The sequence below is a fragment of the Urocampus carinirostris genome, chromosome 3, assembly GCF_059441175.1.
Source record: "Urocampus carinirostris isolate Australia breed hairy pipefish chromosome 3, RoL_Ucar_1.0, whole genome shotgun sequence".
NCBI classification, from domain to species: Eukaryota; Metazoa; Chordata; class Actinopteri; order Syngnathiformes; family Syngnathidae; genus Urocampus; species Urocampus carinirostris.
In genome coordinates this window covers 11,105,727-11,121,890 of record NC_142351.1, presented here as the reverse complement: position 1 = coordinate 11,121,890, position 16,164 = coordinate 11,105,727, and the positions used below count along the sequence as shown (strand labels likewise).

Below are 16,164 nucleotides of genomic sequence, written 5' to 3'. Positions count from 1 at the left end.
TACTTTTTCAACTTTTTCTTCTTTTGTTCTTTATTTTTCCCTTTTCTTATTCTTTTGTTTCATTTCCCAAGCTTTTTACCTCTTTTTTCTTACTTTTTCCTCTTATTTTGTCCCTGTTTCTTTTTCTTTTTGTTCCTTAGCGTTTTACTTCTTTTCCCCTGCTTTTTTCTTTTTTCATCACTTTTTTCTGCTATTCCTTTTGTTATGTCCACGCCCTGAATCCCCCATCCACCCCCTTGTTTTAATAATTTGTGCATAATATTACATAATAATTAAACTAGTGCAACAAAACAATGCCATTATCATCTTGGGTTATTTCTCTTTTTTAAAAATCCATTCTTTACGGTTTAGGGTGTCCCTTACCCACTGCCCGAAGACGGCTGGGATGGACTCCAGCACCTCCCGCGACCCTACTGAGGATAAGCAGTGCAAATAATAGATGGATGAATGGACACGTGTTGATTAGGATCATACAAGGATTCCAATTGTTTAGGTTAAGTCAACGAGTGCACTTTTAAAAAATGATATATAACTTTATCCCTCAATGTCATACATATACTAGAATAGATATTTGATAATGACCGAAAATCAACCCGTTTCAGAAACTCAGCTTTAAAATGAGCCTTAGTTTTGAAGAGAATGTATGAAATGCTGAGACGAATGGTGAAAGAACTTATTATTCGACCTGGTTACAAACATATTCACACCCTTCCTTTGCAAATACTTTTCAAGTTTTCATAGTCAAGCGTGATAAGCGCAAAATAACCACACAAAATTACTGTTTAACATTTATGGCGTCTTCTTGTAATTGCCATTGAAATCCGCAGAGGGGCAGTAGTCAAAATTGGACAGATGATTGCAGCTAGACACTCGTAACCGAGGAAGTAGCGGGTGAATTTCCGGTTACCGAGTGCACGCTTCTGATACGAAAAGACAACGATTCTTTCTACTAACTGGGGAAAAAAACGATAAAATGAGTAAAGCACATCCACCCGAGCTGAAAAAGTAAGTTCTAATGTACTGAATGTATTTGTACGCTTTATTTTCATACGGACTATGGTAACTAATCGAAATGACCGCGTTGTTTCAAATAAAAGCCGGGAATCATTAGCCTTTACCTTGCTAAGCGTCGGTAATACATTATTCTGGCTTCGTTGACGTAAGCTGTTTATTTTTGTTTTTCTTCCATTAGGTTCATGGACAAGAAGCTTTCGCGTAAGTACGCCACCTTTGTGTCCGATTAAATTATATTTGGTATTCAGTGAACTAACAGATCTTGCTCAAGTGTTGATTCAACCCCCTAGACACAAAATTGGACCTGAATATCTAGTAGTATGCCTGGTGATGGTTAGTTTAGTTTTATAATGATGGATCATTAAAGGCAGCATTCGTGCCTAGGCATGTAAAGCATCTGAAAATACAGAGACCCCATGGTTATCACGGTTTTTGGGGGCCATAACCACGCGCGAATAATTGAAATCCGTAAAGGAGGAGGCCCTGATTAAAGTGGACGTTCTGACTTAAGAGACGGAGAGAGATAATTGAAACCCATTGGGGCGGCAGTGGCTCAGGAGGTAGAGCGCTCGTTTTGGGATCAAGAGATCGCAGTTCGAATCCCGGCTCCTCCGTGTTACATGTTGAAGTGTCCTTGGGTAAGACACTGAACCCCTAATACCCCCAATAAGCAGGTTAGCGCCTTACATGGCTGCACGGCCGCTATTGGGAAATGTGAAGCACACTGTAAAGCGCTTTGGGAAGTCTTGACTTGAAAAGCGCTATAGAAATGCAGATAATTTCATTTTCATTTCCTTATGTGTTTTGGTTTTTGGACGCACCTTGATTAAAAGCCTCGCCTGCTGAGAGAAAGATACATCGTTTAGGCAGCTCGACGAAAGGAGTGGGTTACAAACTCTTCTCAACGAGATTTAGAAAGAAAGCAGAGCAGGTGCATGGTCACAGTACAGTATGAAAGACACTATGATATGAATTGGACTATCGACATCAGAGATTTCAAGTCAAGAGATGCTGGCTAATCGGCGTGAATCGAGGGTTTTCTGTATCGTGATGAGATTGTTTTAGATCAGTGATTTCAATGCCTAAATTTGTGAATGTGTTTTAGTGAAGTTAAACGGAGGCAGACATGTCCAGGGCATCTTACGAGGGTTTGATCCATTCATGAACCTGGTGATGGATGATTGCCTAGAAATGGGACCAGGAGGACAGCAGCATACCATTGGCATGGTGGTAAGTACTTTCTTGATGTTAACGCTCCTTTGTCATAATTTGTCATTGCCATGTGGTAGGGAAAGAATCTAATATATTGCAAGGACAAACCTAGTAGGTTGACTTTGGATTTTGAACATCTGCGTTGTCCATATTTCCTCAACTTACCTATATTTTGCGAGTTACATGGACGGATAGTGTGGTAAAAAATGTTATATGAAAAGATTCTACTTCCTAATTAATTTAAATCTATTTGCCTTTGTTTGTAAATTATTCACCCCAAACCTTACTCGGTGTATATTATTTGACAACTAGATAACACTGTATAATGTAGTGCAACTAAGAACAAGTACAGACGCCCCCCTACTTGCGACCATTCGACTTACGAAAAACAGTACATCCGAAAAAAAATTTGGGGGGGTTTGTATAATCTTCAGACATTGCTGTAAGTTAGATTCTGTATTGTGTGCACCTTTTTCCAACTACAGGACATTACTTTAGTGCTTCTTTCCACCGCTACCGGCGTGTGGCGCTGTGAGAGGTCACCCAGCATCCACCCATAAAAAAAACCCGCTTCCTCTTCAAAACATTCTATACTGTTTATACTATGTCTATACTGTCTCCAGTGTGCTAAGACTGTTGACATTTTCATTGTTTAATATCTCGTGCATCCATTCAATATGGTTGGTGTAAAGAAGAGGCAAGCTGTTACTTTTGAAAAGAAAGCTTGATGCGGTTAAGAAAATGGTTGGATCACTTTTTTTCGACCACTCTAACACGTAGGAGACCTCTTGAAGCTTATCTTCCAAAAGTAAGTTACACTTAACTTTCTTTGTTTATTGAGCATATTATTTTATGAAGTGTTTATTTTTTGTTTTATGTTCAGGTTGGGATCCTATTGCTCTATTTATGAGTACATATGGCTTGGAGATAAAATGGAATATGTGTAATATTTCACTTGTTGAATTATGTAGAGCCAACGATCGCACATGCAAAACTGAGACAATTCCTGAAAACCATGTGGTTCGGTCCAGTTTATATACACCAGGGGTCGGGAACCTATGGCTCGCGAGCCATATATGGCTCTTTCTACGAGTATCTGTGGCTCAGAGACAGATTTGATTGCATGCAAAATTTCTCCATCTTGTTTCGTCTATCCTATTATGTTACATGCAAAGCCAAACCGAAGCTTACTAACGAATGATTACTTCGCAGTATATATATGGCACGTTTTTCACTACAATTTACAGTCAAGGTGTCACACAAAAAAAATGGGGGAAAAAAACTTGTTTTAGCTGTACAACGCTAAAGAATCCTTTATATAAAAGTTCACTATGTAATCTGTGTTCAGTGTTCAGATACCTTATGATGAATCCACAGAACTGTAAATACGCCAAAACACCGGAAGAGAACTTAGTCATTTGATTGGGTGAGTGGGAGGGATGGGTGGAGCTATGCAAAAAGTACAAGCACTCCTTCCCATCTCTCGCCAAAGGTAAGCACATAGGGCTCCCTATTCTCAGAATGTTGTGACGTTTTTACAAAATAAATGCTTGCATCTGGTTTTGAAACCAATATGTATGATAAAAAAGGGTCAAAAGGAGTTTAACCGATCTTGAGTCATTGCAAGAAAGAGACAAGTTTAAAGTGGTATGTTTGTTGATTTTGGGACAGGGGCTCTGGCATTATTCTCTTTTCATAATTTTTATCAAATCATCAAAAATAAATGTGCTGAAGACTAAGCTTTTGTCTGGGGCGCGGGTTTAGCAATTTAGTAAATTTGTCTCATAATATATGGTGTGGCTCTTTCCCAAAATAAAATTAATATTTTTTGCTTTTATGGCTCTTTGAGTCAAAAAGGTTCCCGACCCCTGATATACACCATTGTAACTACAGTTTAGAGTCGAGGTGTAACACCAACAGACCCATTGTGGCTGTAAATATTAAAAATATTCCGTTATTTGGAAGTTCATTAAACAATCTATGTTCATTGTTGATACACTTTATGATGAAAAGCCACAGAACACACTTTAAACCAAAACAAATGTTTCACCCAGAAGCTCTAACAAAGAATAAATAGCAATTTGGGTGAGCTGTAGGAATAGGCGGGGCTGTACACAGTCCACGCACACTCTAGCTCCTTGCCCAGCGCCGTCTTCACGGAAGGTAGACTTTGGTCTCCTCAATTGCAGTATTTAGTGACATTTTTACAAAAGAACTTTGCTTGTACCTCGTTTGACATTATTAAGGACAAAAATGACAGTCAAATGAGCCTCAACACTCTTAAGTAACTGTGGAAGATAGACTAATTTTAAGTGGTATATTTATGTTGATGTTGTGCCAGGTATATTTCATAGATTTTATCAAATCTTCTAACGTCACACAGTCAAATGAAGTACGCGGAGGAATTCTTTTTTTTTTCCTGAAAGCGGGTTTGGGGGTTATTGTATTTGGTCTTAAAATATATGTTGTGGCTCTCTCAGAAAAAAAATTACCAAAAAGTTTTTGCTTCTATGGCTCTTTGAGTCAAAAAGGTTCTCAAGCCCTGCCCTAGATATTACACACTGTCCGTTTAAAATTACTAGATTTTATCTAATAAGAAATGGTGAATGCTTGCATTTTAATGTTTGGTTTTTGAGGATAAAAAGGACTTGAAATGTGGGGGAAGATTTTTGCAATGTCTTTTTTTTTTTTTTTTTTTTTTTTTTAAAGTTTGTTAGCACAGTATGAGAATGTTGAAAAAAATTACAGACGCTGACCTATTTACGGACAAGATAGGTTCCGGACGATCGTTAGTGAATTGGATTTGTTCGTAAATTGCTTCAGTGCTATATTATGTATGGAATGTATGTTTATGGTTTATATAAGTAACTGTCAAGTCATGTTTATTTGTGACACCCTTAATCACAGCGTCTCAAAGGGCTGCACAGACCACAGATTATATTAAACTACAAACTAGTATGACACCATCCCCTGATCTAAAACCTACATGAGGGCAAGGAAAACCTCAAAAACCTCAACAAAGGAAATGGGGGTAATCCCCTTTCCAGAATGGCCAGGCTGCAATGAATGTTGCAATAACAAATAATACACATATTGTCAACAGGAAATATAATAATAATAATTTCCTATAGGTTATTAATGTGCTATAGAATTGAAGTGTGTTTTAAGCTTGGATTTAAACATTTCCACTAAGGTTGCAGATCGAATCTCAGGGGGAAGAGCATTCCACAGCACCGGGGCCCGAATGGAGAACGCTCTCGAACCTGCGGATCTCTTCTTGGGATCACTAGTAGACAACCTGTATTGTTTTGTACTAAAAAATAAACATTTCATAAAATAATATGCTCTTTAACTTACTCTTGGAAGATGGGCTTCAAGAGTTAGGAGACTTCTTCCTCCGTGGTAAAAAGTGGGGGGAGCGATCAAACCATTTTCTCAATCGCATCAAGCTTACATATTCCACTTTTGTATCAAAACAAACAGCTCGCCTCTTCTTAACACTTTACACCAACCATATTGAATGGATGCACAAGGGGGCCAAATAGTTTTGCAAGCCACTGCAAACTTGGCGGGAACAATAATGATAACGAAAATTAATTATTATTAGCAATATGTTAATTCTTTAAACGTATTTGAGAAATTGGAAAATTGTCTTCAAAGGTGCTTGAATTTGGCCATGAAAAAGGTGTACAAATCCTAAAACTGCAGCCACTGAAGATTGACCAGTTTTCCTCATCTTATTGCTTGTCCTTTTCCTCTTTCTCTTGCTCATGTTTTTAACATTTTGTTACAGGTCATCCGAGGTAACAGCATCATCATGTTGGAGGCCTTGGAGAGAGTATGAGACTTCTTGCTCCAGGGCAAATGTTTTGTGGGGACAATTTTTCTTAAATGTAGTTAAATTGAAGCAACAAAGCTATTTTGGATTTGTGTTAAATGTCAGTTTCATGGTTTTGTGAATAAATCCCTTTTTTGGTAGACACTGCTGAATGTAAGATTTTCTCTTCAGGCATAAGAGCTCATTCAGTATTACAATCAAGTGCTGAATTTAAAGAAACCTAGCTTTTTTTCTGAAAGGGTTGGTTGGATGCTTTAACCACACGGGTCGTAAGGGCACTATTTCCTGTGGTATCTCGGGCAAGTACAGCCTGGTGTCGCCCATCCCTCTCGCAACCAACATATGTTCCAACCCGGTCTTGAACTGGGAATCAGCCGCATCTTAAGTAAGCTATCAAGTTAGACAAACAGTACACTACGACACCATCACGGTTTAAGTGATTTTGTAAATACTGTGTCTTTAATGTCTTCTAGTGGTAAAATAAAACAATAAACTTTATTAAAAAAAACAGGGATTTCAATAGTAAGCAAAATTATTTAAACATGCGTGATTGGAAAATACTCATAGGTCGAGAAAACATTTATTTTACATAACTTGAGCCTCGCCTCAAGGGAGCTGACTTGATCATCTGCTATCTTGCTGCTTAGGGTATCCAAAAACGAAAGTAACTACGATACTATGAGTCCTGTATGACCGGTGGTCGGGATGAAGTAGGACCTCAAAAAGGCTCGGCAAAATGGTGTTCAATGGTGCGTTTTTGTCACTTTGAATATCCAAAATTTGTATTCTTTGTGCTTTTTAGCATTCGTTTTTGGTTGCACTACACAATAGAGCAGCATCTAGTGATCAAATATTACATATAGTTACTTTAAGGAATTATATTTTATTTTGCACAAATTGTTCCAGGAAAAAAAGTAAGATGAGAAAAGCGAAATGACTACCTTTTTTTTAAAAGAAATGTCAGGAATATTAATATTACTTCATGAAAATGAAATAAAGATGCCGCAATCTACGGCTACATGTGGCACATTTGTTGTTTGTTTGGTTCCAGGATATTTAGTGTCCCCAAAAATACAACTATGAAAAAAAACTACAAAACTTAAAGATTTAGTGCTTAAAACCTAATATTCTAGTATTCTATCATTATGCATGGAAACAAATATGATAGAAATACTACAACAGCGATACTACAATACAAAACCCTACTAATGAAATACTACAACAGAAATACTCAACAAATACAGTACTACTTAAGAAAAACTACATAACCACAATAAAACTAGAGATACCATGAAAGTAAATGTTAATGGAACAGTACAAAGTTGCTCCAGTAGTACTACAAAACTATCAAATGTTGTGTTGAAAAATAGACCTAATATATTGGTTTGCTTTCACTCTGAATCGGAAGAAAATACAGAAATGCTACAACACTAATACTATAATACAAAACACCACTACAGAAATACTCAACAAATAGTACTTCATAAAAACATAAATCTTACCATAGAAATACCTTTAAAATACTATTGAAATACTACAAAGATACAGTAATACTACAAAACTGAATATCAAATTTAGTGCTTAAACTGGACCTCGTATATGGATTTGCTTGAATTGTGGATTTCAATTAAAAAACAATTTGATCAAAATAATCAATTTAAAACATATAAAAGGAAATATAATCTGTATATTTAGCCATAAATACAAATTGGATAAGTCTTGCCCACCCTTACACTATACCATACATCTGAGATTATATACACACTGTCCCTTTAAAGAACAAGTTCCCACACGGATTTGTGCAGCGACACACTGTTCCGACGTGTTGAATGAATGTTGGCTAGATGGCGGAGTCTGTGCACGAAACCGCCCACAAAAGACAGAGAATGTCTAAAGTTTGGAATCATTTCAAGCTTAAAAAGGAAGAAAGAAAAGTGCAATGTGTTTATTGCAACTCCGAACTGGCTTTTCACGGCAGCACGTCAGTAATGATACAACATCTGATCCGTAAGCATCCTGTTAAAGTCAGCTCAACCGGCGACGCCTACTCCAGGTACCACAAACGTAAACATGATATTTGCCATTTCATTCCATACGTTTCCCAGACTATTTTATCACGAACGACGACAAGTATACACTTTAACGTGATTCCTCGTGAAGTAAGTTTTGGGACATTTGTACTTCTTGGATATTTTCCAATCAGTATACTGTACTTTTTGCTTTTACTTGAGTAGATCTGAAGGGTATACTGTACTCTTACTCAGCTACATTAGGCTACATTGAACCGGTTATTTAAATCCTCCTACATAGGTACGCGTCTGACTGTCTTTATTTTGTCAGAGACCTCGTTTCTTTGAATTAGATTTGACCATTGCCCAAACAACGTCCAGGAGACGCTAAATAATACACAGTGTGTTATTATGTTCAGGTCAATTTTTATGGATCACAAAAGCCAAGAAAAACAACTTGGCCGACTGTTAGTTTTACCTGTGTATTATTTGTTATTGCAACATCTGTTGCAGCCTGGTCATCCTGGAAGGGGGATTACCTTATGTGCAGTCCCTTTCTCAAGGTTTTTTCATTCCGCTCATCTAGATAGATCGATAGATAGATACTTTATTCATCCCTTGTAGGGAAATTCACACTTCCAGGAGTATCCTTGTGTTGAAAAATAAAATAAAGATATAGAATACAAAAATACCCAATATAACGTTTTGCTGTAGAGCATTTAAATAGTGCTGCGGAAAGTACACACTGTAATAAAAATAAGGTAACGTGCAAATGTGGGGGTGGGGTTTAATGTGGGCTTTTACTCCCCCGGGTGGAGTTAATGAGCCTCATGGCATGAGGAAGAAATGATCTCCTCAGTCTGTCTATGGAACAAGACTGTGACAGCAGTCCTTCGCTGAAGCTGCTCTTCTGTTTGGAGATGATGCTGTGGAGTGGATGTAATGAATTGTCCATGATAGACAGCAGCTTGTTCAGTGCCCGTCTCTCAGCTACAGTTGTCAGGCTGTCCAGCTCTGTGCCCACAACAGAGCCCGCCTTCCTCACCAGTTTACGGGTCAGATGTATTGACATTTTGTTCTGTGTGCATTGTTACAAAGAATGACAATAAAAGTAAATTCTATTCTATTCTATTCTATTAAGACGAGAGACATCCTTCATCTTAGCGCTGCCTCCCCAACATGTTGAGTTTTTCCTTGCCCTCATGTAGGTTTTAGATCAGGGGATGGTGTAATAATAGTCTGCAGGCCTTTGAAACTCCTTGTAATGAAAGGTTTCACCAATAAACATGACTTGGTTACCTAACATAGAACATATTCAGAAAATATCGATATTTCACAAAAAACTCAATATTTTCAGAGATAAGCACCCATGGGGCGGCAGTAGCTCAGGAGGCAGAGCGATCGTTTTAGGATTAAGGGATCCCAGTTCGAATCCCGGCTTGTCCATGTTACATGTCGAAGTGTCCTTGGGTAACCCCCCAATACCCCCGATAAGCAAGTTAGCGCCTTACATGGCTGCACAGATCACGGCCGCTATTGGGAAATGTAAAGCGCTTTGACTTGAAAAGCGCTATATAAATGCAGATCATTTCATTTGCATTTTTGTTAAAGGCATTCAGTCACTACAGTGGAACCTCGGTTTTCGAACGCCCCTCAGTTTGAACAAATCGGTGTCTGACCAAAAATTTCGAGAAATTCTTGCTTCGCTGTGCGGTCAAAAAAATCGGAGTTCGAACGCCGGTAATGCGTGAGTGCGTACGCTAGGGTGCGATGCTGAGCGGCGTACGGGTGTTTTAGCCCCTTATTATGCCTCCGAAGAAAGTCAGTGCAAGCAGCAAAGTTGCTACAGGTGAAAAAAGAAAAGTAGTGCGTACAACTATTGCATTTAAGAAAGAAATAATAGCCAAATATGAAGGAGGTGTGCGAGCGCCTTCTGCTGACCACCACAAAGGTAAGAAATCCTATTCATAAGATTACGATAACGCGAACGTACGATTAGCCTGGGTTAGCTTTAAGTTTACGTTAAACATTCAGGGTGTTGCAACGGAGCCCAACATTGAGGCTGTTGGAACGGAGCCCCCTTTTCAATGAACCGCTCACCACTTGTTGTGGAGACCCAGGTGCTAAATGACTTGTAAACTACCTGATTTTTTTTAATTTTTACACGTTCATGTTAGGGGAATCTTTTGTACGGAAGATTACGATAACGCGAACGTACGATTAGCCTGGGTTAGCTTTATGTTTACGTTAAACATTCAAGGTAAACATTCAGGGTGTTGGAACGGATGAAAACGATTTACATTATTTTTAATGGGAAAAATGATTTCGGTGATCGAACAAATCGGTTTTCGAACAGGGTTCTGGAACGGATTATGGTCGAGACCTGAGGTTCCACTGTATTTCAAAATTCTTCCCTTTGGGGGTAGCGTCGGACGAGTAGGCATCAACTTCAACCTAACATTTCGATTTAGCCACATAAAGGGAAATTACGTTTTATACAATTTAATACTGTGATCTATCTGTCATCTCAGCACATTGCAGCGGCCCAACGACTGCTTTGCCCGCCAGTCGGTGCCATGTACTGATCAAGAAGCTTCCCTGCTAACAGAGAGCATTTTAAAAATGCTGGTCACCGACATGCACCCCTTGTCCATGGTGGAAGACGAGGGATTTAAAAAGATGATTTCAGCTTTCAACCCCAATTACAGGATGCCGGATAAACCTCACTTCACAAATCTGATGGAGAGGATGCACAAACAAATGACCGAGAATTTGAAAACCTTCCTTCAGGACACGGACTCCCTGGCGTTGACTGTGGACATCTGGACCAGCATGGGCACCGAGCGCTATCTCAGGGTGGCATGTCACTTTTTGGATCAAGATTGGGAGATGAAATCTTTCTCCTTAATAATAGTCTCCCTTACAGAGAGTCTCACCGCCTCCGACATCGCAGACTTGCTCGAGGAGGTAACGGACAAATTTCATATTCCGTTCCCCAAGGTGAAGGTGCTTGTCCATGACAGTGGGGATGTGGTCACGGCGGCAGTGACCGTTTTGAAGGAAAGGCACGGCTGGGCTCTCCTGAGATGCTCCGAGCACGTTCTGAACTCAGTTGTGCAGGACACACTTCAAAACAACAGAGCCATCGCTGACTGCGTGTCTTCTGCGCAAGTCCTTGTGGAACACTTCAAGAAGAATGAACTGGCCCTGGCCAAGCTCCAAGAGATGCAACAGAAAATGGGAACGCCGACGCTCATGTTGATCAGGGATGTAAGCACCCACTGGAATGGAACGTATCACATGCTATCCAGACTTCTCGGACAAAGGTGGCCCGTGACGGCGGCTCTTTCCGATCCCACGGTCAATTCGAGTGGCAGTCACCCATACCTGGATCTCAAGCCGGAGCAGTGGCACCTCAGCGAGGAGCTTACTCGGGCCCTGGGACCGTTTGTGAGCGTGGCCGAGTTCCTACGCGGGGAAATCTACGTCACTCTCTCGTCATTTCCACAACTGGTGCACAACCTTAAGAAAGCAACGCTGAGTTCAACCTTTGAAAATGCACCAGTGAGGGAATTCCAGGCTCAGGTGGTAGAACAAGTTCAGGAGAGATTGCAAAAACTGTTTTTATTTCAGCCCGATGCGCCTAACTTGCTCCTCCTAGCCGCTGCTTTGGACCCGAGGTTTCGAAAACTCAAGTTCTTGCCCGCCGAAGATGTCTTCAAGGTCCAAACTCAAATCCAAACAATTGCCCTTGCTATCAAGAAGAAAGAATGGAAGCCAAATGATAACGGAAATGACGGGACTGCTGAATCGGACGGACGCTCGGCTCCGAAGAAAGCATTATATCCCAGCACGATTCTGGAATCGTCGTCGGATTCGGACACCAGCGATGAGGAGGACGAGGAGAAGCAGCTAAGTCAAGCCGTGCGAAAGGAAGTCTTGCAGTACTTTGGAGAACTTGCGACATCCAAGAAGGACAATCCGCTGGTGTGGTGGAAAACAAATGCCGCGCGATATCCAACTCTGGCCAAGCTGGCCAGGTGTTTTTTGGGTATCCCGGCAACATTGACGCCATCCAAGCGAATGTTTTTTGCGACTGGGAACATTATCTCGAGACGGAGGGCAAGTCTTAGTTCAGAGGATGCTGCTATTTATACTTTTCTGCACTGCAATCATGGACTTCTGTAGATATGTCAAGAAAGACCTACCCTCCATCTGAAGTGGTTATTTCATGGGTTGAGGGCACTTCTCCCTCGGTCTTGAGAGTATTGGGACGCATCCTATTTGCACGTGCAAAACCGAGTGACTAGGGCAAATAGCGAGGGAAAGGGAGAAGAATGGGACGCAGCCCTAGCCTCTCACATACATACGCTCACTACCTTGTCTAGCTACCTTTAGTTTTGGGGATCACATGCACAAATAGCCTGGAATTTTTTAAAATTCTTATTTTAACTTCAGTGTTGTTATTGCGCAAGAGGGCCAAGTGACGTACAAGTGTAAGTGAAGTCAGATATTTTGAGATCACAGTCTCGAAGAACTCATCGAAAACTCAGATAAACGGTTAGCTGTCATGGATCTGATGTCATTTATCTTCAAGCAATAGCAAGTGGCAAGATGGCCGCCTCCTCGAATAAGGGCAATGGGGTTCACAGATAGACACTAAGGTGATGCGAGAGCTCCTAGCCTCTTACTTTTTTTTAAAAAAGGAGCTTTTTGAAAACGTAGTTTAAAGTGTTTTGTAAGTATGAGACGCTTGTTTCAATAATTCCTGTTAGGGTCTTTTGGAAAAGTTATGCAATTCACCGGTGTCTGAAACCCATGACAAAAAGTTACCGGACCAGCCATAAAGTTGCCTGCCCCATTTTGCACAACTTTAAACACAATAAAACAGCTCATCGCAAAAAAAACCCATTGTTGCAAAGTATTAAGGATTGATAATCAGAATATATAACAGAATAACACTTTAAAATTAAGTCTATTATAAATCTACTTATAACAGTCATTGTATTTACTCATCTTCATTCATGCAATGTTTGCGTTGCGTCATCTGCTACAAGCCACGTGAACTCCTCTTTACACTATGTTTTTAATGTACGTTTACGTTTTGTAGCGTCATAAACGTTGTTAGCTTCTTTTGAACCTTTCGTCTGGGGCCGAGGTTTTGGCTTGATTCCTGGTAAGGATATGTCAGAGTGTGCAGTTTCCTCATGCGTGAGAAGATAAGCAGGACATTGTGGTTCGGCCTTTAAGAATATTTATTCCTCAACAGCAAGCAAACAAGAACACGACTCCAGTCAATACAACATGGCGATCAACAATTAGCAAAACAAAAAATGGTGCGTGCGTAATGACGTCACACAATGGAAAACGTCTTACTGCAATACCACAAGTAAGAGCGCTATTAAATTGACAAAAAAATCCTAACCATTTATCCATTTTTCTTGTGTTCTCTGTCCGCCTACCTTGGAAAATGATACGCTCGGGAAAGTCCGGAAGCAGGAAGTTATTCGATGCAGGCTTCTGATTGGCTGCTGAGTATGCAAATTGCCAAACGAACTGAAATTTCCTAACGAAACGAAATTTCCAAAACGAACGAAGATATCGAAATTGGAATAATACGTTTTATTTGTAAAAAAAAAAATAATAATAAAAAATTTTCCCTCGAAAAAGTTGTCAGCCACCCGGGCGGAGACATTTCTTAAGTTGTACGCCCGACGTAAAAGATGCACGTGCGGACGTTATTTCAGACACTGAATTAACCCTTAGTGCAGAATGTCTGTTTTTTTTTTGTTTACATGAAAGAAATAAACATTGAAAAGCAACACTAGGGTGATAAAGTTCAAAGATTTGAGTAAAAAGCCTTGATATTTCTAAATGTCCCATCCTGGCCGTGAGGAAAGGTTGTCATAGACGCATCAAGCGAAATCGACAACTTTTGTAACATAGCCTCCCATTTTAATTTAGCTTTGTTGATTTCGTTTAATTTTATGTGTAAAATGTTAAGAAACTTATTTAGATTTTTTAATTAATAAAAGTCTGATTGTATTTAATCAATGTCTGAAACTCAGGACAAAAAGTTAGCGGACAGGAGGGCAGACAACTCTGAAATGTTGCCTGCCCAGCCATAAAGTTGTCTGCCCTATTTTTCACAACTTGAAACACAATAAGACGACTTAGCACAAAAAAAAACCATTGTTGCAAAGAATTAAGGATTGAGAATCAGAATATATAACAGAACAACACTTTAAAATTGAGTTTATTATAAATCTACTTATAACATTCATTGCATGTATATGACATGGGTGTTTTCAATCTGCCATCAGTATGTAGCTGTATTTACTCATCTTCATTCATGCCATGTTTGCGTTGCATTGTCTGCTACAAGCCACGTGAACTCCTCTTTCCACGGTGCTTTTAATGTACGTTTACGTTTTGTAGCGTCATAAATGTTGTTGACTTCTTTTGAATCTTTCTTATGGGGCTGAGGTTTTGGCTTGATTCCTAACCACTTATTAATTTTTCTTGTGTTCTCTGTGCGTCTACCTTGCAAAGTGATATGCAAATTTTTTTTTATTTTTTCTTTCTTGAAAAAGTTGTCGGCCACCCGGGCAGAGACAGTGTGTAAGTTGTACGCCCGACTTAAAAGATGCACGCCCCGGGCGTCCGGGCAGACGTTATTTCAGACACTGATTTAATACGCTTTCATATTAAAATTGTAATAATTTGACACTTTAATATGCAAGGATATACCTCTGAGCACTTGGTCCTTCACTGATAAAGTGTGCACTTTATTGCACAAATACGATATTAGTCAGAATGCAGTGGTTAGCCTAGTGTGATTCCATCTATACATTCATTGTCAAAAAAAACCCATTTTTGACTGAGGTTTCTGTTCAAAAGAATGTTCTTTTATTCACCCTTTATTTTTGTCATGTGTTATTTTTCATCATTTCCGTGTACTACCGTAACAATGCTTGCATTTTATTGCTGTGTTTTCAAGGTTTGAAAAGTGCTTGAATTTAGGGTGAAGCGCTTGTAAATGCTTGAAATAGTTGCAATGTGTCTCGGAAGTCTGACCCAACATACCCCGTATTAAATGACGAAAAATAAAACCAGTCTGCTTAAAAATGACATCGACGTGCATGCCATGGTGGCTTTGCCATTGCGTTTCTTCTCCCCTCTTGACTAACGGCAGCTGGCATTAGTTTGTACGGCGTTGTCATGTGAAGCGTCATCTCCCTCTAGAAAGTCATCAGGATCGGTGCATCGGACTACGATGCCGGGTACCGGAGAAATTGGAAAATTGGCTTTTATGAGGCTTAAAAAGAGCTTAAACTCGGGCACGAAATTGTGTACGAACCCTGTGTTGCCTTACACATGCTTGTGTTTACCCAGAGTACTTGATCAGTTGACATTTGTCAAAGTAGTTAATTGGTTTTAAAATATTTAATAGCTGCTGCAGCACGGCGGTGCACTGGTTAGTGCATGTGTGGCACAGTTCTGAGGTCATGAGATCGAACTTCCTGTGTGGAGTTTGCATGTTCTCCCCGTGCTTGCGTGGGTTTCCTCCGGGCGCTCCGGTTTCCTCCCACATTCCAAAAACATGCATGTCAGGTTAATTGGCCAGACCAAATTGTCCCTTGATCCCCCTAATCACGAAATGTCTCAAAGGACTTCACAAGTTACAATGACACCGGGGGCAAACGATAGAACAAACATTCTCTCAGGGGCCGGACTCATAGATTTGAAAGAAAGAAAATGAGAGAAAAATTGGAGAAAGAAAGAGGGGAAAAGAGGGGATGGGACAGAGAAAGGGAGAAAGAGAGAGAGAAGAAATAGTGAAAGAGGGGGAAAGAAAGAGAAAGAAAAAAAATCTGAGATAAATAGAAGGAGAGAGAGAAGGGAGAAAGAGAATGGGAAAGCAAGGTAGAAAGAGAAAAGACTGACAAAAGGAAAAAATAAAAGAAAGAGCAAAAGAAGGTAAAAACACTCAGAGAAACAAATAAAGAGAAAAAGAGAGAATATGAGAAACAAAGGAGAAATTGTAAAAGGGGGGAAAGAAAGTGAGGGAAAGAAAGAAATCCAAAGAGA

General features: G+C 39.8%; 2 protein-coding genes across 2 annotated transcripts; both read left to right on the top strand.

Moving 5' to 3' along the window:
- The first annotated feature begins 860 nt into the window (after positions 1–860).
- Positions 861–6,204, top strand: snrpg (small nuclear ribonucleoprotein polypeptide G). Its single transcript, XM_088329776.1, has 4 exons — positions 861–1,005; positions 1,193–1,215; positions 2,120–2,244; positions 6,020–6,204. The coding sequence occupies exons 1-4, from the start codon at positions 974–976 to the stop codon at positions 6,068–6,070; spliced, it is 231 nt and encodes a 76-aa protein (XP_088185902.1). The 5' UTR covers positions 861–973; the 3' UTR covers positions 6,071–6,204.
- Positions 6,205–7,905: 1,701 nt separating this feature from the next.
- Positions 7,906–15,327, top strand: LOC148368662 (E3 SUMO-protein ligase ZBED1-like). The gene is made up of 2 exons (XM_088330662.1): positions 7,906–8,117; positions 10,605–15,327. Exons 1-2 carry the CDS (start codon positions 7,909–7,911, stop codon positions 12,259–12,261), a joined length of 1,866 nt encoding a protein of 621 aa, XP_088186788.1. The 5' UTR covers positions 7,906–7,908; the 3' UTR covers positions 12,262–15,327.
- The last annotated feature ends 837 nt before the right edge of the window (positions 15,328–16,164 follow it).